The sequence below is a fragment of the Pagrus major genome, chromosome 21 (genome assembly GCF_040436345.1).
Source record: "Pagrus major chromosome 21, Pma_NU_1.0".
NCBI classification, from domain to species: Eukaryota; Metazoa; Chordata; class Actinopteri; order Spariformes; family Sparidae; genus Pagrus; species Pagrus major.
Window position 1 is genome coordinate 22956617 of NC_133235.1, and position 27934 is coordinate 22984550.

At 42.2% G+C, this 27934-nt stretch overlaps 1 protein-coding gene across 1 annotated transcript in view; it reads right to left on the reverse strand.

Moving 5' to 3' along the window:
* Positions 1 to 24434, reverse strand: part of pbx1a (pre-B-cell leukemia homeobox 1a) — a 53210-nt gene extending 28776 nt beyond the window's left edge. The window contains exons 1-2 of the mRNA XM_073491336.1: positions 24052 to 24434; positions 23235 to 23308 (exon numbers count right to left, since the gene is read on the reverse strand). Coding sequence (XP_073347437.1) covers positions 23235 to 23308; positions 24052 to 24236 — 259 coding nt within the window. The 5' untranslated portion in view covers positions 24237 to 24434. The remainder of the gene's footprint in view (positions 1 to 23234; positions 23309 to 24051) is intronic.
* Between the last annotated feature and the right edge of the window lie 3500 nt (positions 24435 to 27934).

The following is a 27934-nucleotide window of genomic DNA, read 5'->3' on the forward strand; positions in this document are numbered from 1 at the left end:
ACAACCAGAGATATAGGTGAAACACTCAAGTCTTTTTGGGTCATCATGACTGTTTCCCCCCGGTTGGAGAAAAAAATAGCCAATATGGTTTTTCTGTGAAAATTTCGGGGAGGGTGGAGGTGGGGAGAGATGTGCTGCTGCCAGATTAGGCTCCAGCCTGTGCCAAGGTTATAAACAGGCTGTTATCAGGCCTCCAAACAGAATAATCCTCCCTGTATCAGCGCCCAAACATATGGGGCCACACAAAGCAGCAGCAGCCCCTGACAGACACCCCCTTTTAATTACACAGAGGAGGGGGGCAGGACCTTTCTCCCCGCTCCCTTCCCTGCTTCAGTTTCTCTCTGTCTGCCTGTCGAGGAAATACATGTGATTTGAAAGGAGGAAGCTCACGTGTGGCGTTAAATAAAGCTTGGAGCTAAACTGTAGCGACCTTTTATCACCTTTACATTACAGACGGAGGTGAGACGATTGGCCGATTCATCTTTTAGGAAAAAAAAGCTATTGTTTTGATCAGTTGTTCATCAAGAAAGACCAATTTCAGCTTCTATATTTGAAGGATTTGCCTCTTTTCTTTCTCTTGCATGGTAGTGAACTGAATATCTTTAGTTTTGGACTGTTTTTCGGACAAAACACGACATTTAAGGAAATTGTGATGGACGCATTTCACTATTTTCTCTAATTTCATAGACCAACAGATGAAAAATAACCAGCAAATTAATCAATAATGACAATAATTGAGTCCTACATTTGGGTTTTGGACTGTTAGTAAGACAAAGACAATCGATGTGAAGATGTCACCTTGGGCTGTGGTAAATTGTGCCGTGTCTTTTTCCAATTTGAAGACCAAACAATGAATTGATTAATTGACTGCAAGCTTAATCAATAATGATTTGTTTCAGCCCTACTTTTGATCATTCTCAAAGACCCTGCACACTGACAGTATGTATGTGATGTTTTAAGAGACTGTGAGGGAGGTTTTCACTATTTTTCTGATATCTTTTGGACATTTTAGAGAGAAAATCGCAGAATAATTGATAATGAAAAAAGCTGTTAGATGCAGCCCTATAATAAATGACAAAAAATATTAAGAAAAATGCAAGAATCTATACTTTCTTTAACAAAACCTTGTCAATCTGCTCCACTCGTGCCTCAAACGTTGGGGGACTCTCCTCCCATCTGAAAGAAATAAATTCCTCGATCTTTTATATACTGCCTACAGATTTTAAAGTCTCGTTCAATAAAGTTTAAATGTCACAGAGGTGTAATAACGGCGATCATATAAACGCTGGGCTTGGAAAAGCTATGCAAAAACGACGGCGTCTCTTTCCTGCTTGTGCAATAAAGTTTTATTTGGCTGAATCGGCCAATAAAAGTGGGTTTTGAAGGTTGTCAATGGGGAGTAATTGGTCCGTTTTACAGGAGCGATCATATTTCTCAGAGGCTTTTTTTCATACGGTGAGAATGAGTCTTGACAGCGACACAAGGAGGATCATCTTGTTCGAGACATGTCGCCAACCTACAGCTATAACTGAAGGACGTATAAAAAAATCCCCCAAACATCTGGAAAACCAGTACAGTGCAGGTAAATGACACCACGAGATGAGTATGCAGGCCTGGTTGTCTGTGCTGCGAGCCCTTCTTTGAGATTTCACATGCACGATGGACATACACAATAACAGTCCATGCTTTTGGCAGCAGCAGAGCCCATTTCACACACCCCCAGACAGCAGAAAGAGTGTGGACCCTAATGACGTCCAATCTTCTCTGTCACGCCGGGCTGGAGGCTCACCAGGGCAAAAATCGACCGACAGCTCAAAGTGCTGTTAACCGTTTTTTGGACTCCTCGCTGATGCACAAAGCACACCTTTATTTCTAGCATGGCCTCACGAGAAAGCCACCATCTTTCCGTACAATTAAAGTTTAGACATTCATGCTGCATACAGAGAAAGATCCCCAAACATTGTTGGTGTGAAGCTTGAAACACAGCTTTTCAGAATAAGGTTTGGTTTGAAGCTTTTGATAAAAACTTGCAGTTTATAATGCGTTTCATCGTACCTACTGTAGTGAGACATAAATGTCAGCCACTGTAATGATTTGTAAGCCAAACAAACACAGACCAAAGCTGACGATAACCTCGAGGAAAATAAAAGAAGGTATCTTTATTTTGCCATAGACATTCGCTTTGAGATCTGAAGGCTTTTTTTTGTCTGCATGCTTTTCAAACTATCTCTGTCTGAAGTCAATCTCTCTTTTGATTATGAACTGAGTCTTGAACTATAAAGATATGTGTTACGTTGCAGCTTGTAACATAAAATGTACGACGACGGCTGTGATCTTTTTAATTAATCAAAGTCAAAAGTAACCCCTTGATGAAACAAAGTTTTCACCTTAAGATCTTTTAAACCAAAAACAGAATAAATGCCAGATTAAATAAAAGCAAAGGAGAAGTCAAGAAGTTTTGTTTTTGTCATCAGCTCCGGCCTCGCTCTTTGATTCGACTTCACAGCTGGAGAAGCATTTGGTAAGGAAATATCTGAGTGCAGCTGTAAGCCAAAGTGTCAGCGTCTATCCATTCCGGTACGAACGGCCCAAAATAATAATCAAACACTCTTGCCTCTTTGGAGCAACGCTGTCTGCCAGCACCACAGCAAACAGACAAACGCAATGAGTGTCTCCACATCCCTGCTCTGACAGGAGACGCTGGCAGAGTCGGGGTAAACGGACGGCGCGGTGCGGCACGGCGGCCCCTAATGATCTCCCCTCTGTTTCAGCGGACTGAGAAAAGCCATTACCTCCCGCCACATTACCCTGCCATCCCTCACATGGTGGATGGCTCCTCTCTCCCATGAGCACCTTGCTCCAGTTATGGCTGGCAGTGCTCACCTCCTTACCGCCTCCACCTCCTCCTCCGTCCACCCTCCTCCCTCTGAAACCCCCAGCTCTATACATCACATTTAACACTTTGACACTAACAGTCTATAATGTTTCTATTCTACAAAATCACTCTGCCAACTCCAGGATAGCAGAGCAGAGTCTGAGGAAAATAAATACCACTCTCAGCCGCTGGCATTAAATTCTAAAAGGAGAAAAGAAAAAGTACAAAAAGAGCCTCTTATACACTCCTCGCCCCGGCACCTGAGAGGTCCTCCGGCTGCGGTGGAAGTGAGGGATAATTTCAATCGATACACATTACAGCTGCTACTGACAGCGGCCGCTCACACTTTACATGGAGGATTGTCCGCGCCGCACAAAGAAGCCATATAACCACATTTTCAGGGGACGTCAACACTCCTTTGCGAGCACTTTATAGCCATATGAAAGAAACATTTCACTGCATTAAATTATTAAAATCAAAAAGTGGCATGAATAAATAAAACCGGCCTGAATAAGTGATGTGACAAGACAGACTTTTGAGACGTGACCTTTTGAAAGTGTCTCAATGTGTCAGCGGACGCAAACGAGCCCAAAAGAGGCTGAGAAAGAAAATTAAAAACAATAAATGAAACTTGTCAGGAAATATGAGCCTACTCAGAAGCAGAGAAGAAACAATAAACATAGAAAGCGCCCACACCTCATTGCATTACAATTGTTCCTTTTGCCTCTCCCTTTAATATAAGTGTTTACTTGGGCGAAATCCAATCATTTCATTCTCTCCGAGCGTATTTCATGTATATAAACAAACATTTGCTCGACCTCGCCGGAGTATTAGCTTTAATGTATCGTCAGCAAGCCTGGCTTTGAGAGGGCATTAATTTCAATTCGCCGATTTAAACACTCCAGTTTGTCGCAATCCTTCATCGCAGTACGCCACCAAGTCAACACACACAATGGGCCTATTTTTCAATCTAATGGCAGAGCTTACTTGCCATTAGTAAAAAAGAAAAAAAAAAACCTGCCTTTTTCCTTTGAACAAGCCACTCAAAATGTAACCCTGCGTTTCAAAATGAATTTGAATAATTAATCGCAAGCTAAAACAGACGTGAACCCCAAGAAACGAGGCAGGGGGAAAGGAGGGAAGCTGGAAATATATTTTTTTGCCCCGAGGCCAGAGAGATCTCTCATCTTAGAAAGCTGGAAAATCTAGTCTTTGAGGATAGAGTGTGTAATCTCCAGTGAATCTAATGAAACAAAGTAAAAGATAACGCCACATTTCATCACATCGGAGACAGAGTGCTTCCTCCGGCTTGCCCTTGAGGTGGCAGGAATCCATAATCTGAGGAAATCATTCTTTTTATGTAGTTGAGGTATCGCGAGCCCCTGTTTGACCCGACTCTCAAGACAATTGATTTACGAGCAGACTTGAAGCCAAAAGCCTACACCTCTCCCGCAAATTATTTATTTATTTAGGACTTTCTGTAAAAAAAAACAAAAAAATGAAATACTAACCACTCGCAAAAAGCTATTTAGAGGGAAAATGGCTTCCTTTTTGACCCAATAAATAGATATATTAACCATTAATGTACATTTGGTGATGGATACGACATTTGTTATTGCACTGTTGAATATTTATCGCGCTACATCCTCATATATGTCAACACGAGACATTTAGAGAAGCCACTTCTCCTTTCTGACTCGTCCTTGGCCCATTCCTTTGCAGTGAGCTTGTCTTTATTATTTAATTAAGCCACTACGGCCGTTACATTAATAATTGAGTGTGAGAGGAGACCCAGGGCAGCCGCAGGCTCTGGCGCATTGGGCTTCCTGGTGAGGAGTGTATTAAAAATGTGTGTGTTTATGTCCCCAGGGCGTCTGTCCTGGCTGCATAAAATTGAATTGGTTATATCTAATATATCATCCCCTAAGGGTGGTTGGGTGGGTGGGGAGGAAGGAGGAGGAGGGGAGGGGTTGAGATGGTCGCATCCTGCCAGCAGGGAATGAGTCGGGTCTTAGAGATTCAGAGAGAGAGAGACGCATGAGGCCGTGACGTTAATGTCCCTCAGAATCAAATCGATGGCTGTCCGAATCCTCAATGTGCATGGCCTTAAGCTAGGAGCACAAGACAAGCCCAGAACCAGATTAAACCCACTCGTTACCGCAGTCTTTGTTCACTTCTGGTGTCTGGTGATGCATTCAGTGCATGAGCGAGGATGGGTGGAGGATTTCTTATGAGAACGGATTACAACAAGATACCAAGAGAGAAAAAAAAAAGCTTATGGTATTCATATAGATACTAAGAGGATGAATGTTGGTGACAATGTGAGCATCTGAATGTAGAAGCGGGAAAAACATCACTCATGATCCCCCCTTTCACACACCGACTGCAAATACACTCTCCCCTCTCCGTCTTCCTCCACCTCTCCTCCTCTTATCTGCTTCTCCCACCATCCCCCACTCCCACCTCCACATCCGAAGCCCAGCGTCGTGGCTTTATCCAACTCTGCACCTTTAAGGCCTCCAGACTCCAGAGGAATGAGCGTTTTAACACCACCATTAAGGTCAGGGCCTAAATTATTGATCTGCCACCTCTATCAGCATAACGGTCACGTAGCCAGTATCACAATCTAACCCTGCCGCCCTCGGCCAGCTCGCTGCAGCTCCCTCAATTAGGGAGAGATTCTCATTACAAAGAGAGACAGCGAGAGCGAGAGTGAAAGAGAGCAAGGTGGAGGGAAAAAAGAGAAAGAGAGAGAGGTCCATTTCAGACAGGGGGGAAAAAAAAGGGGGACAGCAGGCATTCTTTACACCCACCCTCCTCTCTTCCCCTCCCATCCACCTCCTCCTCCCCCTTGAAGTCTCCCATCAGCTCCCCAGACAAGACCCAAAGATGACAGGTCTTATCCTCACCAAAATGCGGGCGATAAGGCAGCTGTAAAAGAATAATAAAAGAATAATGCATGGAGGATGAAAGAGGAAGGCAGACAGGGAGTGAGGCAGGGAGAGAGAAAGAGAGAGAGAGAGGGAGAGAGGCAGGCCAGGGAGGGGGCAGCAACATAAATAAAGATGCAGCACAGTTGTGCTGGATCTCCTAATGAATTCGGAAGGTCCTGGATCAATAACATCAGCGCGCTGACGACACATCACAAATGCCAAAGGAGCTCTGCGCTTTGAGCCCAGCCCGAAGAAAAACAGACATTTTGCAGTAAATGTCTGTCCTTCCGCTCCACGAAAAAGGACTGAAAAATGACCTAACGCATCAAAAATCGTCTTTGCAGATTGAGTAAAACGAGTGTGTTTGTGCGTGCATGTGTGTGTGTGATGCTGCTGCTGCCGCGGGGTGCATCAGGAAGCAGGAAGCAGCCTTGATGCTTGGTAATGGGGATGATTTCCACCTAGGAGATGCCGTGATAGTGGCCGTGCTATCAGTGCTATTAGTGATGCCGATGACAGATGGTTTCTTTGTCTCTATTCGGATTTATTTTCGCAGCCGTCAGAGAAAAAAAAAACACAAAAAAAACCCACAGCAAGTACATCATTACCCAGTACAAATAGCCTGGAATGAAACACCCCCTGACATGACGGTCACACTGAAGATCTATGAGGGAAAAAACGACAGAATGTGCTGGAAAATGTTTTGGCAAAGAGTCTCCTAGAAGTGGATCAAAGCAGACATTGACTCGGGTCTGTGAAAATGTGCCCTCTCTCCCCGTCCGCTCATACACAATCATGGCCTAATGGCATACCATTAACATAATTGCCAACATAACTAGTGTTCCGTGTCTGAGAGCCATTCCCCAACTACACGGATTAAAAAATAAAAAAAATAAAAAAAACAGAAAGATGAGAGGAGATGAAATCGAGCCAAACTGGGAGCATCCCCAAAAAACATATTGTGGGTGTTCAAGCTGGATCCCCTTCCTTCCCCCTGCCCTCCTCCTCCTCCTCCTCCTCGCCCGCTTTTCAAAGCTACAGCCTTTTGTGGAGACCCCCTGGGAAGGCTCTGGCATCTCAAGGAATGTGATGCCAGAGCGTGTGTGTGTGTGTGTTTGAGGGCACACGCGTACATGTTTGTATGCAGCACAGATAGCAGGTGGAAGAGCAGAGCTTCCTTCACATGTTGGTTGCAGCCTCGGCGTTCAAAGATTGGGCCCCGGCGCACGCTTCACACCAAACACAACCTGCCAGGCGAAATGAAATTCCCATTATTTTTAATTAATCCCTAATTAAAATATATTACTCCACAGATTCCACAAATCTCTCTTAATATGCAAATGTGGCCAATTCAAGGATATTTACATATCATTAATTAAGGCAGGCACATTCTCTTAGTCTAATGAGCTGTGGCCTGGGTCTGCCAAGGAAAACTAAACGCCGGGCTCAGGAGTGAGTAAGCACAGCCACGGGGGGATGCCGGCTCTCTGTTGAGTCAGGACTATCAACCGTTAACGCCGGGTGAAGTAGACAACAACAACTCTGCTCGGCTCAAAGGAGAAATCCACCCCGAAACACTTTAACATCATTAAAAACTGCCACCGGCGACGTAGCCCGCATCTTCTTCGCGCCTATCGGGCCGGGCGGTGTGTTTTTCTCATTTCTGAGAATCAGCAGCCAAACGGAGAGGATGTGACATCACATTGAGACGTTTCCTGCAGAACTACAAAGGCGTCCGATATGTTATCACTGTCACTACCACTATTGCTCTGCTAATGCCCTCCTCGCTGGAGACTGTCGACACGACTTCTGAGGACAGAAGGAAGTCAGATGAGGTAAGCTGAGGTCAACTTCTCCCCTTATGTTTCCCCTGAAGCACCTTTAATTCTGGAAAATTCATCTCATTCCACCTGACAGTAACATACATATTCTGTAACAGTTTGTTCCATCTCTAAATTGAAGTTATATGATTATAATGATGAACCCATCTTTCATACGGCTTGTCACGGCTGCACTGTTTTAACAATTTAAAATATTCTTCATGTCTTCTGCATCATTTATTCACATTTTCCCCAAATCCTAGCAGACATGTTTGGTATCTTTGACAAGTTTGTGACCTCAGCTCGAACTGAAAATCATGTTTTGTGGGTTAGAAGTGAGACTGGAGCACCGGTTGTTCAGCTGGATGGGAAATTACAAAATTATATCACTTAATTTATAAAGGCAGCATTTAACGATGATTTTCACTGCCAATAAATCTGTCGATTTCTTTCTTAATAAATCGATTAGTTGTTTGATCCATTAAATGTCAGAAGATGGTCAAAAATGTCTACCAGTGTTTCGCCAAGATGAAGTCCAAGATGACATCAAATGTCTTTTTACTACATTTTAATCAGTTTACTGTTTGCCAGAATTTTCTTAGAAGCTGGAATTTGACAATTTTGACTATTTTCCTTCAAAAATGACTCAAATCAATTAATCGATTATCAAAATAGTTGCCAATTAATTTAATAGCTGACAACTAATCGATTAGTCATTGCAGCTCGACACGAAATTCACTAAAAATCACAGAAAGTAACTTCACTGTAAAATCTGTGATCGAGGAAACAGATTACCTCAAAATAACAAAGTAAAGTAGACTTATAATTTGAAGTTGTTGAAACTTTTTAGCTCTACTTTATTTATTCTATCGGTTGTCGGTAAAGGTTTCCTGACCTTCTTCAACTAAATTCAACTTTTTAAATTTACAGTGTACTCAAGTACTATTCTGAGCTACTTCTACAGTACTTGAGTATTTCAATATACATATTCTGTTACATTCATGCTGCACTGCATTTTAATATTGCTAATATCATAAATGTCCATTCTGCCACATTTAGCATGACACCTATAGTTACTAGTTACTTTGCACATAAAGCTTTAACCAGCATGTTAAATATAATACACTGTTGTACAGCAGGTCAATGGTAAGAGTCACAGGATAACCTTAAAGGGTCCTGAGATGATACATGTGATAAAAAAAAGCTGCATAATTGTACATTCATTTATACTGATGCTTCTCTAATCTATTTTGTGAAACACTGACCATACATACTAACGAATCTCTCTTTAGTTGAAGTGCATAAGCAACATGTGTCAAAGGAAGAAGAAGTCACATTCTTCATTTTAAAGGTTACAAGCCGAGAAAGGCTGAGAACAAATTCAGTTGTACGGCAGTATATAAATAAAAGAGATAAAATTAGCTCCAACTCGACCAGCTGCAACATGTAATTGCTGCTTACATATTTATCCACCAGTAACTAGAGTGCATACCTCCGCCAAGACCAAACAATCCCCTTTAATTCAATCAAGCCTTATCCAGTATCAAATAAATCATCTTTAAATCTGCTTGATACAGATTCTGATTGTCAGCAAATCGTACTCACTCATCATCACAGATACCAGCCACCTAAATCGCCTAATTTTTTTTAAATCAAGATCCAATGCGATATTCCCTGAGAAATTAACAAAATGTCGAGAAACGCCCTAGCGTGCAACATTAAAGAAAGTGAGAAAAAAAATTTGGGATCCATGCCTTTCCGCACCAACAGTTATTCGGGTCTATTCTGCACCGAGACCCATCCTCCATCCAAGTTTTGTGGAAATCCATTCAGTAGTTTTTCCGTAATTCTGCTGACAAACCAACCAACCAACGGAATGGAAACATAACTTACAACATACTTGACTGAGTACCTTTGTAGTGCAGTATTGGTACTTGAGTAAAAGATGCTGTACTGTAGTGAAAGTACCTGATGGTAATCCTTTCTTCAACTCTGTTTTCAGTGCACATCACCGTAAGAGTAACAATTTATAATCTGCAGCTACTTAATCATGAAAGTGCATCCCACCATCTTTGCATAGTTGTTACATGGATACTATTCATGAATACCGTGTTATATGAGGTGCTTTGAAGGAGAGTGAGGAAATGAGGGTGGGGGTGAGATGTACCTTGTCCATCTCCGTGTTCTCCCCTTTTTCCAGCTGCTCTAATTTGACACCTTGAGCACTGGAGGTGGGGGGAGGTAGGGTTAACTAGGTGGGGGAGTGCAAAGACACAGTGGAATTCATTAAGAATAGCAACCCCTGTCTCCCTTCAGCCTCCCTCCAACGCTAATGACATCAGAGGTTAGCGGGGAGCAGACTAGCCGCGAGATTGGAGGAGGAGGAGGAGGAGGAGAGAAGAAGAAGAAGAAGAAAGAGAGAAAGGAGGGGGTTGCATCAAATCTGAAATAATTAAAAGAACTATTTTTTCAATGGAAGCGTCGAATGGTCCGACGCGCTGCAGCTCGTAGGCACAATCTCACGAGGCCTTGTTTCCCCTCGAAATCTGAGTGTATTTCTGCATCCTTTTAACATTCACACGAAATGAAAGGTTTCAAAAAAACTGCCATTTTGCCTCTGACAGTCCTAATGCACTATGATGACACACCAACAACCAACTGCAGACCTTCGAAAAACCCATTTAAGCCACACTTTGTAGGTTGGATGGAGTGCAATCAGACCTTTTTCAACATTGTGATTACTACGTACTGGCACAGTAATCTGTGGCTGAGGAATTGGCTGGCTAATGGCAGTTTCACATCAGCCATCTATAGGGACCTTGCAGACAGGTAAAGTGGTAGTTCCAAGATATTGAAATGGCCAGTGCCACCTGGAATGAAAGGCCTTTAAAAAAAAGTATTAAGAACTTGTTTTTTTTTTTCTCTCTAGAAGCAGCGGCACTGTGCGTAAGATGAGCAGCTTTATCTTTGCAGTCACTTAAAGCATCAAACACCTTGCTTCTCCCGCTCACAGCCACTCTGAAGCTTGATTTGAACCTGGAGGGAAAATGATTGAGGGGCAAGATAGAGAAAAAAAAGGTTTCTGAAAACCTTGCTGAAACACTGTCCCAAGACCTTTCAAATGCTCATTTCCATTTATCCACCAGTGGCATTTTTCATGACGTACTCTCTGGCAAACTATCTGACTCATAAATCCAATTCAAGCCTATTACTGAAGAACTTTTAAAGCTATCCTTCATTAATGTTAATGGGGTTTTTTAGTGGAGGCCAGTGGTGGTTAGGACTACATGGCTGCTTTCCCAAGCTTGTTTAACAGGCTCCAGACAGAGATGGATGCTCCTTGCAGTCCGATAGGCTCTCGGAGCCATCTATCACCCAGGAGGACCCACCCACAGAGCTGGCGTTCCATAACAAAGGGCAGCCAGGAAAGCTCCTGATTGACAGCTTTATGTGTGTGGTGGCTAGAGAAGAGACACGGTATCTGTTTCTGGCCTCGGTGCTGGCCCCCTCTCTGAAAATGAGTTGTGAAGAACAGAACAAAATAATGAGTGAGCGGGGGAATCAATCAATATGCCGACACATGAGATAAATGAGAGAATCAAACGCACACACACTCGCATAAAAAAAACATCCCTAATGCTGCTGAGTAGGTACAAAACCAATCAGGCAAATGAAGCTGCCCGAGCAACGTAAACCGTGAATGGAGAGCGGTGTTAAGGCATAAACAGTTATTATCATAAAGATTATTACCCTCACACCTCCAGACTCACTAATTAGCGCAATAAACAGCCATATTCTAAAATGCATGTGCAATAAAACCGGCTGCAACATGTAAATACAGATAGCGCGTGCACACACAGACACAAATAAAAAGGATAACACACTGTCCCGCAGTCACTAAATTCCTGCTCCAAAACATTAAAATCTGCACAAACACATGTACGAGCGTAAAGTGCTTTGCTGCTGCCACAGCTGTAATCATTTTACGAGAGGCCACAGTTCCTCTCGGGGCTCTATATATTCTTGAAATGCAGACAAAAAGGAAGAGAGAGGAGGTGGGGGGGGAGGATGTTTCAGAAGAGACACACTAAATTTGGACAGTAAGTAGTATCACCCCGTCGGCGCGGTACACCGCACATTCGCAACGCCCCATTTAACCGCACACGGCGCTTCCCTCTACTGCCTTCATTTGCATACTTCAGCGGGGCCCTGACGGATGAAGACGGATGGGGCAAAATCAGCCTCACTGAAACAACTGTTTTATCAAGGTTAAACTATCCAAGAAGCTCTTAACCTCCGCGCCTTTATCACACTGCAGCTCTCCCAATATCAATCTATCAATATGATCTTATCAGCAGGGAGGGGAGCCGAAGACGCTCTTCATAAACTCAAGTAATAGGAACATAAAGGAATTTTATGTGTTTAGGGGAGGAGACTGCTAAACATGGTGCTGAAGGACATGTCCAATAAAACAGGCTACAAGGTGGTGCCAGCAAGCCAAATAAAATATAATAGAAGAAGAAGAAGAAGCTCGCCCGGAGGCGCGAGAGGCATGTGTGAAGTCATGAGGTCATCGTTTCAAATCTCATGAACGACTGGCGGGAGCGTGAATAAGAGAGACTAATTTTAAAAGGCTCAAAGTGAACTTGACACAGACACACTGCTGCTCGAGTGAAGGTGCCTTTTATATAAGAGCAAAAAAATAAACTGGACATCTGCCATTTTAACAACAGGCGTGCTGCACGTCTGCTCAGTCTATCTCTATAAATAAAAGACGATACATAAAGATCTCTCGGGAAAAAAAATACATTTTTCAATCTTAGATCAAATCACGACGCAGGAGAGTCGATACTTTAATATAATAACAATTTAAAACCCAATTCTTCTTCGACATTATGATCGCGGCTACTAATTTTATATACCAGACTGTAGGTTTCCTTCCGCTGAACAAACTGTTTGGTGTATCATAATGTAATGCTGGGCAGTGCATCCATATTAAATCAGTATCGTGATAAGAGAATACATCTTTATATTAGAGCCTGTCCGATACTCAATAATTTGTTGCTAATACCGATATTAGGGAGTAAAAAATTCAGATTTCAATATTTCTGCCAAATATTCGACAATGATCCCTCGAATGAGGTCATGAAGCACTTGTGACAAAGACAAGTAACAGACGCAGGATGTTTTTCAGTTTAACAATAAACTTTATTGTCCAAAATGACATCAGTGCAATGACACAGTGAACTTCACAGAACAATGTAATAATTATAAATTACCACATGTATCTTTTTCTGCATTACAATCTCTTAAAAGAAAGTTTTCATATTGTCTGTGATAGGCCAACATCAGCCGTTAATATCAGCAAACCAATATATCGTTAGGACTCTACGTAAGAAAGTCATTTTCTGACTGTTCTACTTGTTCTAATACTTCTCTCTACCCACTTAGTCATTATATCCACATCACTGATGATTATTTATCAAAAATCTAATTGTGGTAATATTTTGTGAAAGTACAAACTGTTATCGCAAGAATTTTGTCGCAATATCAATATCGCGATTTTCAATTATTGAGATATATATCACGTATCGCGATGTAAGCTGAATATGTTTACGCTCCTAATGGCCGAACAAACATGTGTTTACATTCTATGTTTGGCTACTTCTTGAGTTACAAATACAGTATGTTTTAAAAGTGATGAGTGAGAAAAGACAAATTGTGTATACAAATCAAAATCTTAGAGATTAATCAATTTTACACTGACTGTAAAATGACAGTTGTGTTGTGTCAGTCTAAACTAACACTTTCCTGTGGTGAGTACAGTAAAATATAGCAGTTAAATACTTCAACTAATTGTACCTCCGGGTGCAGGCGACCACAGAGTACATCCTTATGTTTGTGTCACAGATGTTCAAATCATAAAAAAGAAAGTTCTTTACAAAACTTCACGCAGAATTTAAATTGAATTAAACCGAGCCATTTCCATGTGCAACCTCGCGCTTCTTCTTTGTCAGTGAGTTACTGCCTATTCACACATTCACACACATACAGCACATATACACACATAAACATGCTGAGTGATTACAGGGGATATAATCCAGCATAAAATTGAAGATAAAAATGACAGCAATAAACAGAATAAAAAAATTGGACCATGCTTTGGAGAGGATTCCTGCATTTTCTTTTATCTTAAAATAGTGTCTTTGTTCATTTGTCTATATTCATTCGGTAAATAAATCATAAATTAGAGAAATAAGTCTTCTTAAAACATCATGCCACAAAAATGGCCTCTAAAGACATCTCTGACACAATGGCAGCAAAAACCTACAGTCATTTTTGCTGTAAGCTCTCTGAGTGCTAGCAATCATACACCCAATATCTAAAAAGGATATAAATACCCCAATTACAGTGCTGAGTTGTGACATTTTCTTTCAACCTGACATTATACATCCACCAGGATTTTTGTGGACACAACGTTAAGAGTATAACAACCAAACTATCACACAAAAACTCTTAGTGACTTACATTTGTGCACATAAACCCACACGTATACACAAATCATAAGAGCAAACTACCTCCTAACTTTTGATCTCTGAAGGGTAAAAACTCTGTTAAAAGTGGCTCGGTAATAAATGAACAGAAGTATATAATTTGCTGATTATGCTCAAGTAGAAAAAAGAAAATGACAGCAATTAACATAATTTCAGTTGGAGTTAACTGTCCAGAACTAACACCGCCAAAGGCAAGCTGGCAGACAGACGGCAGAGAGGAAACCCACAGCTTTCGCTCTTTGGGTTCGGATACTGAGATCTACAGTGGAGGGAACCAGCGAGGAGGCATCGCTGCGTTATCAATCCTCATTGTTGTTACTGTGAGAAATAGTTTACATATTTTTACCTTGTTAGATGCCAGAAATTAGACTATTATTCCAAATTTGGCTCGTTTTCACACTGAAAGACATAATAGTTGAATGTATACTAGATTTTCCATCATACATCATCCAACAACAACTCAAACCAACTGAGAGCTGCAGCAATTAATCAATGAATCATTAAAGGATTGTCAACTAAGATATTTATCACCAGCTATTTTGATAATAGATTAATTGGTTTGAGTACTTTTTTAAAGAAACAGGTTAAATTCTCTGATAGTTGCAGCCTCTTAAACGTACATATTTTCTGGTTTCTTTACTCTTCTATGGCAATAAACCGAATATCTTTATGTTATTGACAAAGCAAGACATCTTAGGAGGTCATCTCGAGCTTTGAGACACACCGATTGCAATTCTGCACTGTTTTCTGGACCAAAACAAATAATCGATTAGATCAATCAGATTAATCGACGATGAAAATAACCGGTAGTTGCAGCCCTAGTTGAGAAAATCTAAAATTCCTGATCCAGTTTTAGTTTAATGAGAATTTCCATGATGAAAGTTACAATAATTTCTTTATTTCTTTTAAAATTTACTGGGTTGTATTAGAAAAAAATGATACTATCGGACCCACATGGCAGTTTTTACTTGCTGCTTGTTCTTCTTTTACACTACAGATCGACATTATAGTGAATTTTGTGGTTTTTGTCTCCATCAACACATGCTGAGGGTTTCCGTTTCGCCTCAAAGAGCCCTCACTACTTCAGGAGCTCATTTAAGGGCCCTTATCTGCCTCTCTGAGATGGGTCTTTCTGGTGCCAGGCAGCCAGGCCAAGTGCTGACCTCTGCTAACGCTCGTGCTCTTGCCCCACTGTGCTAAACGCTACCTGTGGTGTCACATCTGCCCCCGGGAAGTGATCCAAAACTGCAGCACCCCGTGTCTCTATGGAGATTCCCCATGGAATTAGCAGCAACAATCCCGAGAGACAGCCTGCCTGCCTATTTCTGCCCCCCCCCCCCCCCCCACACACACACACAGAAACAGTAGATACCACACACCACAGTGAAGATTGCCAGCGTGAGGCTGTTTGATTTTGCAGCCACAAAAACAACTCTTTGTGTGGCTAAATTTATCATCGCTCTCCGCCACAGTATTTGTGTCTTTTCTCTACAGTTCAGTATCTCTTCTCTCTCTTTTTCTCTCTGACTGTGTGTGTGTGTGTGTCTGCATTGTTCTTTGTCTGCGCCTTTCCTTCCAGTGAAGGTGCCGAGGTTACCAAGGCTCATCTGTGGCCCCTTTGTCTCTCACAGCAACAGCAAGGTTTATTAACATAAATTAGAATAGCTCACCGAGAGAGTACCTTGTCGCTATGCGTTACCCAAGGCAACCTCTCCTCCACTCTCAATCCACCTGAGCGTGTGTGTCTGTGCATGTGTGTGTGTCTGTGCATGTGTGTGAAATAAAGAAAGAGAGAGCGAGAGAGAGGGAGAAAGAGAGAGAGAGAGCGAGCACACTCCCCTGCATCTAAATGTGAAAGTACTCTGAAACGAGGGAGACACATCCACACCCATCTCTCCCCCTGTCCTGATTAAAATAAATGGTGCTATCTGCACTGCATGACTCACTACACCATGGCATTACTATCAGTAATTGAAACATCCAATCACTACTGAGCCATCAGCCTCACTGCTCTTCCCCATCTGACTTTGTGGCACCTGATTGAACACCCCACTGTATGGGAAGTAATACAGGATATGCCTACCAGTTTATATGAAGAAATGCTGAGGAGAGGAGCAAAGATACTGCATCGACCAGGGTGCAAGTCATGGTTTTTTTGCATGATACCTGTGCCTAAATGTATACGTGTCTGCGTGTGCGGGATACAGTTAAAGACACCGTTTGTAATTTCTGCCACTAGGGGTCGATCAGAACGATAACGAAAGACGTAGTTTGATGACGTTGAGTTGTTGTCTACGTAACTCAGACGAGGTAATGTATTAAAAGTTTTATTCACGTTACATTTAGTCACGTTCGCCGACTTCCTTCCTCCCTATCTAACGCAGGGTTTCCGTTATCCGGTAATTACCGTTTTGTTTACCCAAAGTTCGACATATTTAAATCTCTCCAGTCATAAAATTTACACTGAAAATAGTTCCCTCTAAGCATAATTTGTATTTAAGGAGGAATAAGCAGTTCTGGAGAAAGATATTCGATTGTGGATTCAAGGGCTGAACAATTAATTGAAATATTATCAAAATTGCAATATGGCCAAGTGAAATATCCATCTCGAAGGAGCTGTAATTTTTTGTTGAATGTAAAATGTGTCACAACATTACATTATAAATGAAGCACTGTGCTGCTACATGAGCTATGTTTACATGGACAATATTTCTTTATTATGATTGAAGATTTCGGGTCAGGCGCTGGTGTTTACATACAACAACGATTTAATGACTGACAGAATTTTTGCAAACCCTGCTCTGACTTTTCTTGTCCAGACTAACTTCTTCCCGACAAATTTAAGGAGCACCAGCACAAAATGTAGGAGTTTCACTTAAATTTTTATGAACCACAATACATTTGCATTCTTACCATCTTAATGGTATTACTGATCAGTCCTTTGGTAACAAATAAACAATTTATGGAAATAACAATGTTCTGTTCTCTTGTAAAGGAAAAAGTCATAAAGTGAGGTAGTGCTTTAGGAGAAAGTAGTTTTCCATGACTTTTTATAGGGAGGCAGCAGCACCTCTTAAATCAGATATTTTTAAACCATCAATTGGTAACTAATAGCTTAAACAACATTTACATAATGTTACAACCCCTCTTTTGTGGTTGTTCTATTGCTGTAGAGGTCATAATGATGAGGAGGGGGGTAATTTAAAAAAAACAAAATCATGGGGGACTACATTGTCGCGGTCTGGAGCCCAGATATGGTGTTTCCTGTGTTTCCCCTGAAGTAAAAGCAACTAGAGGACGTAAAGGAGATATGACGCCATTAACAAAGAGAACAAGATTAAACGCACTGTTATCTTGACTAAAATTCAGTTTTTCTCTGGGTTGAACACATTTGGGATTATATAGATTTAGTACACAAAAACGATGCATTTAACATAGGTGTAGTTGTTTTAACACATTTTAATGCTGAAACCTTGCATATTATACCTTTAAGTGTGTGTGTATGTGTGCATGTGTGTGTGTGTGTCCCACTCAGCATCCTAAGCAGATATCCAGGGAGAGTCGGGTAGCCTCATTGATTGGTGTTGATTCCATCTGGGCAGCGAGCAGCGACTGACAGTGGATCTAAGCCGCTGCGAAAGGCAACCATTAATCTTGGTCCCGTTTAAGCAGCATGTATTAATTTATGTCATTTTTACTAAGTCAGCCAGGGAAGAGCGCTTGCCATTTTATGTTTGACTGTTCATCGAAGTCAGGGGGGTTCCTTTGTACAACCCCAGCATGCTGCCAACACGCCACTTACATCGTAGTGGCAGGGTGCCAGAGAAATGAGATCCCACACCTCGAATTAAAGGTTATCAACTGCCAGGGCAACCACCTCCATCAAAGAGCCCAAGAAATCCTGAATGTGTGAGTTACATTTTTATTATATGAAAGTCAAACAGAGGAGGGAAAGAAGGTGACGTGTAACCAAACAGATTTATGAAAAAAGAAAAACAAAACAGTGTAATTCAGAGGTAGTTGTAGCACACAGTTGGAGCCCCATGAACATATCAGTAATAAGATCTGCAGGTGTTTCAACGGCAACAATATGAGGATATACGCGTCCGGCGGTCCTACTGCGTGAGGCAATTCCTCGAGACTGCGGAAAATCCAATCAAATCCAAACAGCACCAATAAGAAAAACAATGGCTGAGGCAATTGCAACTGCAATAATGTCACCAGAGCTGTTTTGTAGACACTAAAAGCTGCTCCAGAGACAAACATCTGATAAAAAAAGAAACTCCACTCTGCCACAGAGCAAATTTCCTCTCTAAAGCAATTTTATATTCGATAAGTGGGAAGGCATTCTTAGCGTAATGGATCCGAATATGATCTCTGTCAGAAAACTAAGAACACAGCCTTTGTATAAAAGCCCCGGTTTGCAGAATGGCCAGAACTGCTGCATCAGATAAGCAGATTGAGGAGCGACGGAAACAAGCTATAGATAGAGATGCATTCACATTCCTCGTGAAGAGGTGAGCTGATGGATCTCTGTTCCTCTGTCCTTCTTGCTGCTTCCCATGAAGGTGAAATGTGGAAAAATGGATGCAGGGGAAAAATAGTTCTCCGAAACATCGAACACTTACTCGCATCTATGTCAACATTTTTAATTTGTTTAAAGGCTTAAAGAGATGGAAAATAGCTGCCATGACTGCCAAGACCTACCTATGCCCTCACAAACACAGGCAAACGCACACACACGCACTCCCTCGCCATACGTCGACACGCAGAATATGACCATTCTACAGCCAGATCTGTTATCACGGCTAATTACAACTCCCACCTCAGATATACAGGGCTGTAATTAGCCTCTTAAAACATGATTAACATGTCTCAATTAAGCCAGTCAACATTTGCATAATATATTAGCTGTCCTAATTGCGAGTGAGTTTACATCAGAGGACAGGGAACAGCAAAAAAAAATACACGCTGTTGCTTCTGAAGTGCACCGGTAATGTAGTGAATATAAACATGACTATAGAGGAAATGTCAGTGGGTAAAGTGGAATCTAGACTATTTATGTTTAAAAGATAAACTCAGAATCACCACATCTCTGCTCGACTCGTAAAAATATATTGCATGTTTGTTATTATTCACTTAGAGGAACGTTTCTGGTTAAGTGGAGGAAGAGTTTCCTATAAACTCGCAAATCAAAGCTCGGCAACATTTTCTCAGGAAAAACTTCAGGTTCCTTTTTGAAGTTATTTATTTGAAGTCATTTATGGGGAGAACAGACAGAGTCCTGTTCGGCCTTATTTCCGTGGAAACTAAAACATGGGGGGATAAACTGCTGCTTCGGCACTTCCAAGTCGGGGACAGATATACAGTCTCCCAGCTAGCGCGGGGAAAACCAAGGACATAGCCATTAGTTTCAGGACAGCGCCACATTGGAGACTAATGCCTCCATCTGTCACTGGAGATGAGAGGAGAGTAACAAAGAGAGGCAACACTAACCCCTGAACTCATCATGGACAGCCATGTCAATTAAATACTGAAAAACAGCAGCACTGGGAGCCATAGTGACCAGTCTATCCGCTGCTTCATGGGAGCTCGACTAGCACCTCCGTCAACGTTTAATGTTAATGTCGCAAAATATACCATAAATTGTAATTTGACATTTTATCACCTTTCCTTTTTTTTTTTTCAAGCCTACCGACTACAGCAGTGAATTAATGGATTAAAGAGCTGTCAAATGAATTCACAGCTACTTTAAAGTGGCACTATGTAGCTTTGGAGAAGAAATACCCAGAAATTTCATATCTACAATATAATAATGAGGTAATAATACTGAAATATGTATTTTTTCCATGACTGAATAAACAAGCTGTTCTCAGAGGAAAAAAAGGTCCACGGGACACAGTTTGAAGCTAGAAAGGTGGCAAATATAAACAAAATAAAACAGTATTAAATTGTGTTTTCCTTTCAGGTCAGTTTGTTTATTCAGTTTATTCATCCATGAAAACAAATAGTTTGTTAATTTAGTTTGTTTAGGCATAAAAAAACAAATCAGTCAAAGAAATTCTTTCACTTCTGATTCAAATTTCTTCAACAAAAAATACATTTTAGGCAAAAAAAGCGCAACATATTTTGTTTCCAGCTTCTCCGGTGTGAGGATTCACTGCTTCTCTCTGGTTTCTATCACCGCAAATTCAACATGTTTGCATTTTGAGCTGCTGATCAGATAAAACAAGACATCTGAAGATGTAACTCTGACCACTGTTTCACCTTCTTCAAACACAATTACTCATTTAAACAAGAACGTAATCAGATTAATTAATAATGAATGTATCTGTTAGCTGCAGCCCTACTTCAATCACTGCACTTTAATGATGAAAACCACTTAAAAGTGACCACATCAACACCACTGTGAATATCTAAAACCTGTGTACATGTCTAATTAGCAGTTAGCGGGACCGACTGATTCAGCAGGTCTCCAGCTTTGATAAGTTCAAGCGGTGTAATGCATTATCCGTCTGATCACATTAGTCATGCAGGAGCTCTCCATCTGACCCGAGCCTGCGAGGGGGTAATGTGAGGCTGCTGACACAGAGTGGCCTGACGAAACAGTCCCATGCAGGCCCACTGATAGAGAGACACAGAGCCGGAGAGAGAGCGAGAGAGAGAGAGAGAGAGAGAGAGGGCCTGAAATCTGACACCCAGAAACACTGACTTGGTGTCTGGCTTCTCTTACTTAGTCAACCTGTACGTGCCAGCTTCCATCGCCGTAATGGTTCCACACAAACAAAGACGCTCTCCAAACTCTCTTCACAGGATGTGAAGCAAACACAGGAAAACTAATGCTAAGTGCTCTCAGGAACTGTAGAAACAATGATGACAGTTTAAAAAAGAAAAAAGTGGGGGCCGGCAGTCGGGGGCAAACATTTTCGTGAAACACAACACCGGCGGCCAGAAGGAACGTCTGTGAGAGGTAACACAAGCCTCCGCCGTTCGTTTCTCATAACCCAGCATGCAAACCTGAGCTTGTTTAAGCTTGCTAAATACTCTCCCGGCGCGACACGAGCTCGACCCCGGCACAAATATACAGGCAGAGGGGTGGGGCGGGGTCATCAGTTAAGGCCTGCTCTGTCCGGCTACTGGCATGCACTCCCGCCTTGTTTGTCAGCTGCTTGCCAATGGACACCTCGCTGCTGCAATGTCCCATATTACTGCTGTCAACACTCGCACGCCTGTGATATTCCACGAAGAGGACGCACATGTGAATAACTACATGCAACACATGATATACGATCTCAAGAAATGTTTCCTCCCTTCAGCAAAAGGTCGAGGAGAAGGGCTGCTTCGAGTCTGAACCGCCGTGCTCGTCTCCTCCTGCTAAAAGACACTCTGACTGCAACAATGTAGGAAAAGCGAGGAGAAGCTGACTCTTTATAAAGAATATAAAAAAGGACCTGACAAATTACAGGCTGTACTCCGCGCGCATACACTGCACTCAGCACATTTGGCTGTAAATGCCATGGTGAAGGTTTGAGTCATTTTCTCTGTCACTGCAGTGAAAGGATTTTCAGTTTCGTCTGCACAAACCTCCTATGGGCGAAGATGAGCCGCAGCTCAGCTCTTCAAACGCAGACAGGGAGGACACAGCGAGGCAGCCATTAAGACTCGATTCTCACACAAATTGTTTTGGGGTTATTCTTAACTTTTAAATGCCCTGTCTGTCTTCGCAAAAACAATGCAGCCGTTTAGAGCATGCTGATTTGTGGTTTTGGAGCATGTTTTTCAGCCACACTTTGGGTAAAAATAACTGAATCAATAGATTTTTTTTAAAAAAGAGAAAATATAAACTGCGTTGAATTATGTTCATTTCCAAACTTGGTCCTGAACCGAGGGGAAGGAGATTTCGCAGGCCGAGGGGGGAGCCTCTCTCTCTCGTCAGAAGCTCTGTGAAATGCCGGTTGCCAAGAACGGTGGGAAGAGAGGAGAGGCAGGGGGGAAAAGCCAGGAAAAGGTCCAAGTCACTTTGTTCTTCTTTTTGGAAACGAACTCTGGTTGAACCCAGGGAGACGCCAGACAGTTTACAAAGAGCCAGGCATTACTCTCTCACTTTTCCAAGCCTTGCAATTTAGAAACAGGGCCCCAACCTACTATAGCTTCCTCCTCACAGACCACACTCTTTAACCTTTTGTCAAATCTGGTGAAATTCCCTAAGTGTCTGCTGCTTCCTTCTATTTCCTTTTTTTTTTGCAAAAACCTGTGCCAAACACTGACTCATACATATGAAATGTCGGCGAATAACAGTTCATGTAAAAAAATCAAGGAAAGCGGTATTGCCTCCACGCAAAGCCCTCTGTTTATTTTCACCTGTCATGGCTGTGAATGCAGCAACGACCGGACAAAGTGACAAGGGCTCTCTCAAATAATCTCAAAGACAGCTTCAAAGTTGTGTTCACAGATAAGGTTATATTGGATCTTTTGTTTTATTTCCTTCCCTCGACAAAAGCCGCCTGTTCGACAAGCGCTCTGCCACCTCCCTCAGAGGATATTCACAGGCTTTCATCATGTGAGCCCCTCTTCTTTTTAATCTGCTGTTACAGTGAGTAATAATTCACACATTCCTTTTCATGACTTTGACCCTTGTTGCAAACATAAACAGAAAATCCCTCTGACCTGCCTGTGCGTTTAAAACAGCTCGCTTCGGCCAAGGAAAACAGACAGAGAGGGGTGAGAAAGCCCAGCCCCTGAAAGGCCCAAACGTCGGCATGAAAACACTCCAGTCCAGTGACAGCACCTCATCTGGGGCCAGTGGTGTTCACATGCAGGGTGTGTGATGTTTGTCAGGCAGAACATCAGGGAGTCACAAATCATTAAAGAAAAAGACGGGGAATATCACAGCGATCTGTGCTTTGTAGAGAGATTTTCGAAAAATAAAGAAACAAAGTGATGCTCAGAGACGAGACCATGAAATGGACAATAATCTCATCAGCGTCTGTAGCCCAGCGAGGACGAGACAAGAGACCCAGCAAACAAAAGAAAGTCTAAAACCAGAACTTACCTGTTTTCTCCTTTATTTCACACAAGACGTTGAAGAGGGCAGGTTTCATTCTGTGGCAGTTCAGTGCATGTTTCCTACGGAGAGGACAGGACACCACTTTGCATCAGTACTCAAACAAGTGGCAACACTAACAAAGCCACGTAAATCACAAAATGTCACCGAATTCTCCCCGGATTTTCCACACAAGAAGATGAGATTACAAAACACGCAGGCGGCGACGCAAAAAGAAAAACACTGGCGATATTTACACTGAAATCTGCTTTTTAAATTTCCACATTTGTGTCACATGAAAACAAAAAAAAAGCCATATTTTTCTAATTATAGCAACACAATCCTGCATGTTACCCCACAACTGTGACATGCCTCAAATGTAATCCCCATCATATATTTCATTATGAGTCATGATACCTATAGGAGAGGCTCTGCAACACGTTATTACAGCACAGGATTACAATATAAGCTCCTTTTGTAAAGGAGGAAGAAGTGTATGTGAAACTGCTCCACAGTTACACAAACCTCTCAGCAGATCATCCCCGATCTACAATAATCAAACATTAATTAACAGTTTGGGATTTAAAATATTCACTCCGAAGTTGTCTGAAATGATGAAATGTGAAGTTTTTAGCGGTCTTTTTTGTCGCTTTCGCGCAGTCACGGCACTTCAGTGGGCGTAATTGCTTTCATTTAGAGGCAGTCTTGATACAAACCAGTGTTATTATCTCCCCCTCCATCACCAACAACGCTGCCTAATATTTCCGCTCTCCCGATTATTAATACAAGTGTGTGTTTTTTTTGTCCTCTTTCTTCACAGCCTCACCTCGCCTGTGCTTCGTCTAAGCTTTGGTCTGTGATGGTCATTATTTGCTGTAATATGTCTCCGATGTCCTGCTTCCTTCCCTCTCCGTCCGTCCCCGCCGTGCCATCCTGCATATGCTGCGCCAGGCCGGGGTGTCCGGCCATGCCTACCCCGTGGGAGTGCATCAACCGAGGCTGCTCGTCCATCCTTGACCACGGTTTTTCCTTTTTTCGCTGCCTCGCCTCCAACTTTTAAAAAATCTTTTTGATATCAAGAAAGCGGCGGGAGGGAGAGAAAAAATAAAGAAAGGGAAGAAAAAAATATCCTCGGAAATTCCTCTGGATTCCTCTGCGTCTCTCTCCCTCTCTCTCTCTCTCTCAGCCCCGACACTCCTCCTTTTTTCCTTGGTAAGATTTTCTGGATTTGGGAGGAGGGAGACTGACAAACCCTCTCTCTGCTCTGCTCTCTCTCTCTCTCTCTCTCTCTCTCTCTCCCTCTCTCTCTCTCGGTGTCTCTCCCAGCTGGTTTAGGTGAAATCTGATCTGAATCGCTGCTTTTGGCTTTGGCCACTCCTGCACCGCTACTGTAGGGAAGGAGACGAAGAAGAAGAAGAAGAAGAAGAAGAAAAAAGACACAGGATTGAACATTAAAGGCTCCTAATCTGATTAAAAGTGGAGCGCGTTGAGCTCCTCTTATGAAACCTTCCGAGAGCTTTGACGCGCTGGAGGGAGGAAAATACAGAAGAAAAAAAAAACCGCGCTAAAGACTTCAACTTGCCTGTGAAGGGGGTTTTTGGCCACAAAGTAACCACCAACTGTTATTGTTTCGCTTATGTCTGGTAACTGACTCATAATCAGAGTATGGATGGGAAAGCCTCCGCCCCCCTCGAGCCACGATTGGAGAAGAGGGCGCGCGCAAGTCCCACCTCGGTTCCTCTCCGAGCACGTCAATCATCCTCCTCGAGGAAGGTGGGACACTGTAATAAACATAAAGAGATGTGACCGGACCGGGTGGCCGTACAGTGATGGATAGAGAGTGAATATGTAGCCTAATAAATAATTGTGAGTGGCAGTGGAGCTCTGACCCAACAGGACAGCATGGTGGTGCTTGGGGAAAGACACGCTGTCACCCCCCTGACTATATATTTCACCGCTGAATATTTACATCCGTGTAATCAGTCAAAGGAATAATAAATCAAGATGAATTTATTGGAACGTGCAGCAGTTTGTGGGGAGTGCTTTTTACAAGCCCTGTGTCCCACAACAGTTGTTATAACAAATGTAGCCGAGCCAGCCTTAACATTTAAACGTCCGGACGCCCCTTCAGTCCTCACGTTTATATAATTTTCTTTAGTCAATTGACAGAAAATTAATAAGCAGTTATTTTGATAATTGATTGAACAGGACTTTTAAAGCTCTATGTCGCCATCTGTCCGTACTCTGCGTTCATTTTTTCTGCGTTCCTGCGCGTTTTCTTGAAACCTTACGGATAAGCGCCAGCGGAGCAGTACCATCGGTAGCCAGTGTGGCCAACAGTTCAAGTAAGACACAACCACTGGACGAGAGGAAGAACTTTTTTAAAAAGGCGGCAAGCCCCCAGGAAGAGCGGCAGGTTTTCAAGCAAGTTTCCGCTGAGGCCAATTACATCGTCACGTGATGCACCGCAGCCCAAAAACACTTTTTCCCCATAAGCTTACATTGCGAAAGGATGGAAGCATGTGGGCAGTGACAGTTTTTGAAATACGTCTCTATTTTAGTACTTAAAGGGAGCATAAATTAGCTTTTACAAGCCTTTCAAGCAGCCTGAAATCTGATGACTCACCTCAAGTGATGTCACTTGAGTCAGCATCAGTTGGCGCCAAAAAGCGAGCTTACCAGATCTTTGTAGCCCGTCCTCCATTATCATCGCTGTTTGAGGCTAGCTGCGTGAGGCAACGTTAGCCGCTACTAGCATAACATACCTTAAAGATATCCAGGAGTATTCTGGGGATGTCACCAGTCTTTCACAATTTGACCTGAGGCAGTATTCGACACAAACACTACGTACTATCTGCACAAATACTTCTTTCAAGGTTAACGTTACGAAATTAACGTAACATAGCTGGCTAAGAAGTAACAAAGCACCATTATAACTGACACGCCAGCAGCACTTTCAAGGCTTTAGAAGCATTAGCTTCGGCTAAGCAAGTCGGCTAAGCAATAATAACAGTGCTAGTTAACCTAGATCTTCATGAATAAATGACACGACATACCAGTTGCTCTACGAACAGGGATTAGGGTCCTGTTACCATGGAAAACACTGGTTCCGGTTAAGCGGCAGGATGCGCCGGAGTTGCACCCATAATTCAATAAAGGTATCATGTCGGCTAGGAACCCAAACCCAAAGAATTCTGCATTTTATTTAGTTGCTTCTTGCTATAACCTCCAGGGAAACATCGGATGATATGCCAAGGAAGGACATTTCTGCCTGAGTCTTGAAGACAGACTTTTAACAGCGATGGTGGTTTAACAATACAGGCAACAACTCCCATCGAAGCGTTATTATTGTTTAAATCAAGAGACCTCTACCAGCAGAAGTTACATACTGTGGGTTTAATCTCAAACTGAACTGTCGGTGGTTGAGTTTCCTTCGTCGGTAATGTAGGCGCCAGGTTTTGACACGAAGGCATGGAGTAAAAAAAGACGATATCTCTGGTTCTGCTGAATCGATTTAGATCCGTTTTGTAAAAAGAAACAGTCCAGCAGAAGTCGACTGCTCCATGAGCAAATACGCAGTTCCATCAGGTAAAATGTGAATATCTGCACGTTTTCTTCTTCTTCGTCTACATTGGCAATAAAAAGAATCATTTGTTGTTGTTTTTTAACGGTTGTTCTGTCAAAACAAGCAATTTCAATATGTCAACTAGGGCTTTGGGAAATTGTCACAAGGGCTAATCAATAATGAAAATAATTGCTTGTTGCAGACCTAGACCAGACCTTAACTTAAGTATCTTACCACTCTCTGCATCAACATTGTAATATTTGTCATTGCATGGCATTTATCTCCCATCAAACACCTAAAGAAATTATAAATGATGATATGTATATGCTGCAGTTCTGTCCCTCAGAGTCCGGGCTGTGCTACATCCAAATGCTTCCTTCCCCTCTTTTACTGGCTGGACAGAAATCGATCAGTCAGTTTTCTCATTACGTGCTGAATAGGGAGGTAGGGCAGTAATTGTCACAAGGGGCAGGGTGAGGTTGAGGGTAGTGGTGGTGATAATGTCTGACACTCAGGAGCTGCAAGACTGCACAGCACAGCCCTGAAATGGAAGTCTGCAGTCCAACAGCCATTCTGCTTGATTTTATTCCCTATTTAACAGGGTCATAATGACGGAGGATTATCTTTGTGTTGTAGACCTTACAAAGGCTACGATGGTTCAGTCGTAAACATGCATGCTCGAAAACTAGTCAGCAGGCATGACAAATATAAGGTTTTTCTACAAAACAATGAGTATTTAGTCAAACTCTGATGTCAGGTTGGTCCTTCAAATCCCGATCCACACCTCCCACGCATCAGTCTTCTTAGGTCTGATTTAAAAATCAAAGGCTGCATTGATTAGTGTGAAATATGATCTGAAGAGCTCATTCTTCGTGCTTTAAATTCAAATTTATTCCACTATAAGCCAATAGACAGAAATGACCTTATTGCTTGTGGTTTGCTTTCGGGAAAGTAAACTCTGAATAGAATAAATAAGACCTTGTTTGTGGTTCTGATTGCTGTAGTTTACAAAAAGCGGCATTTGCAGCCGTAATGAGAGGAGAAAAATAAAAATCATCTGACATTGCATATTTTCCCTCCATTAAAACCAAATGTGTTGTTGCAGCATTAATAATCCTGCAAAAAACGGAGTAAGTGGGATTTG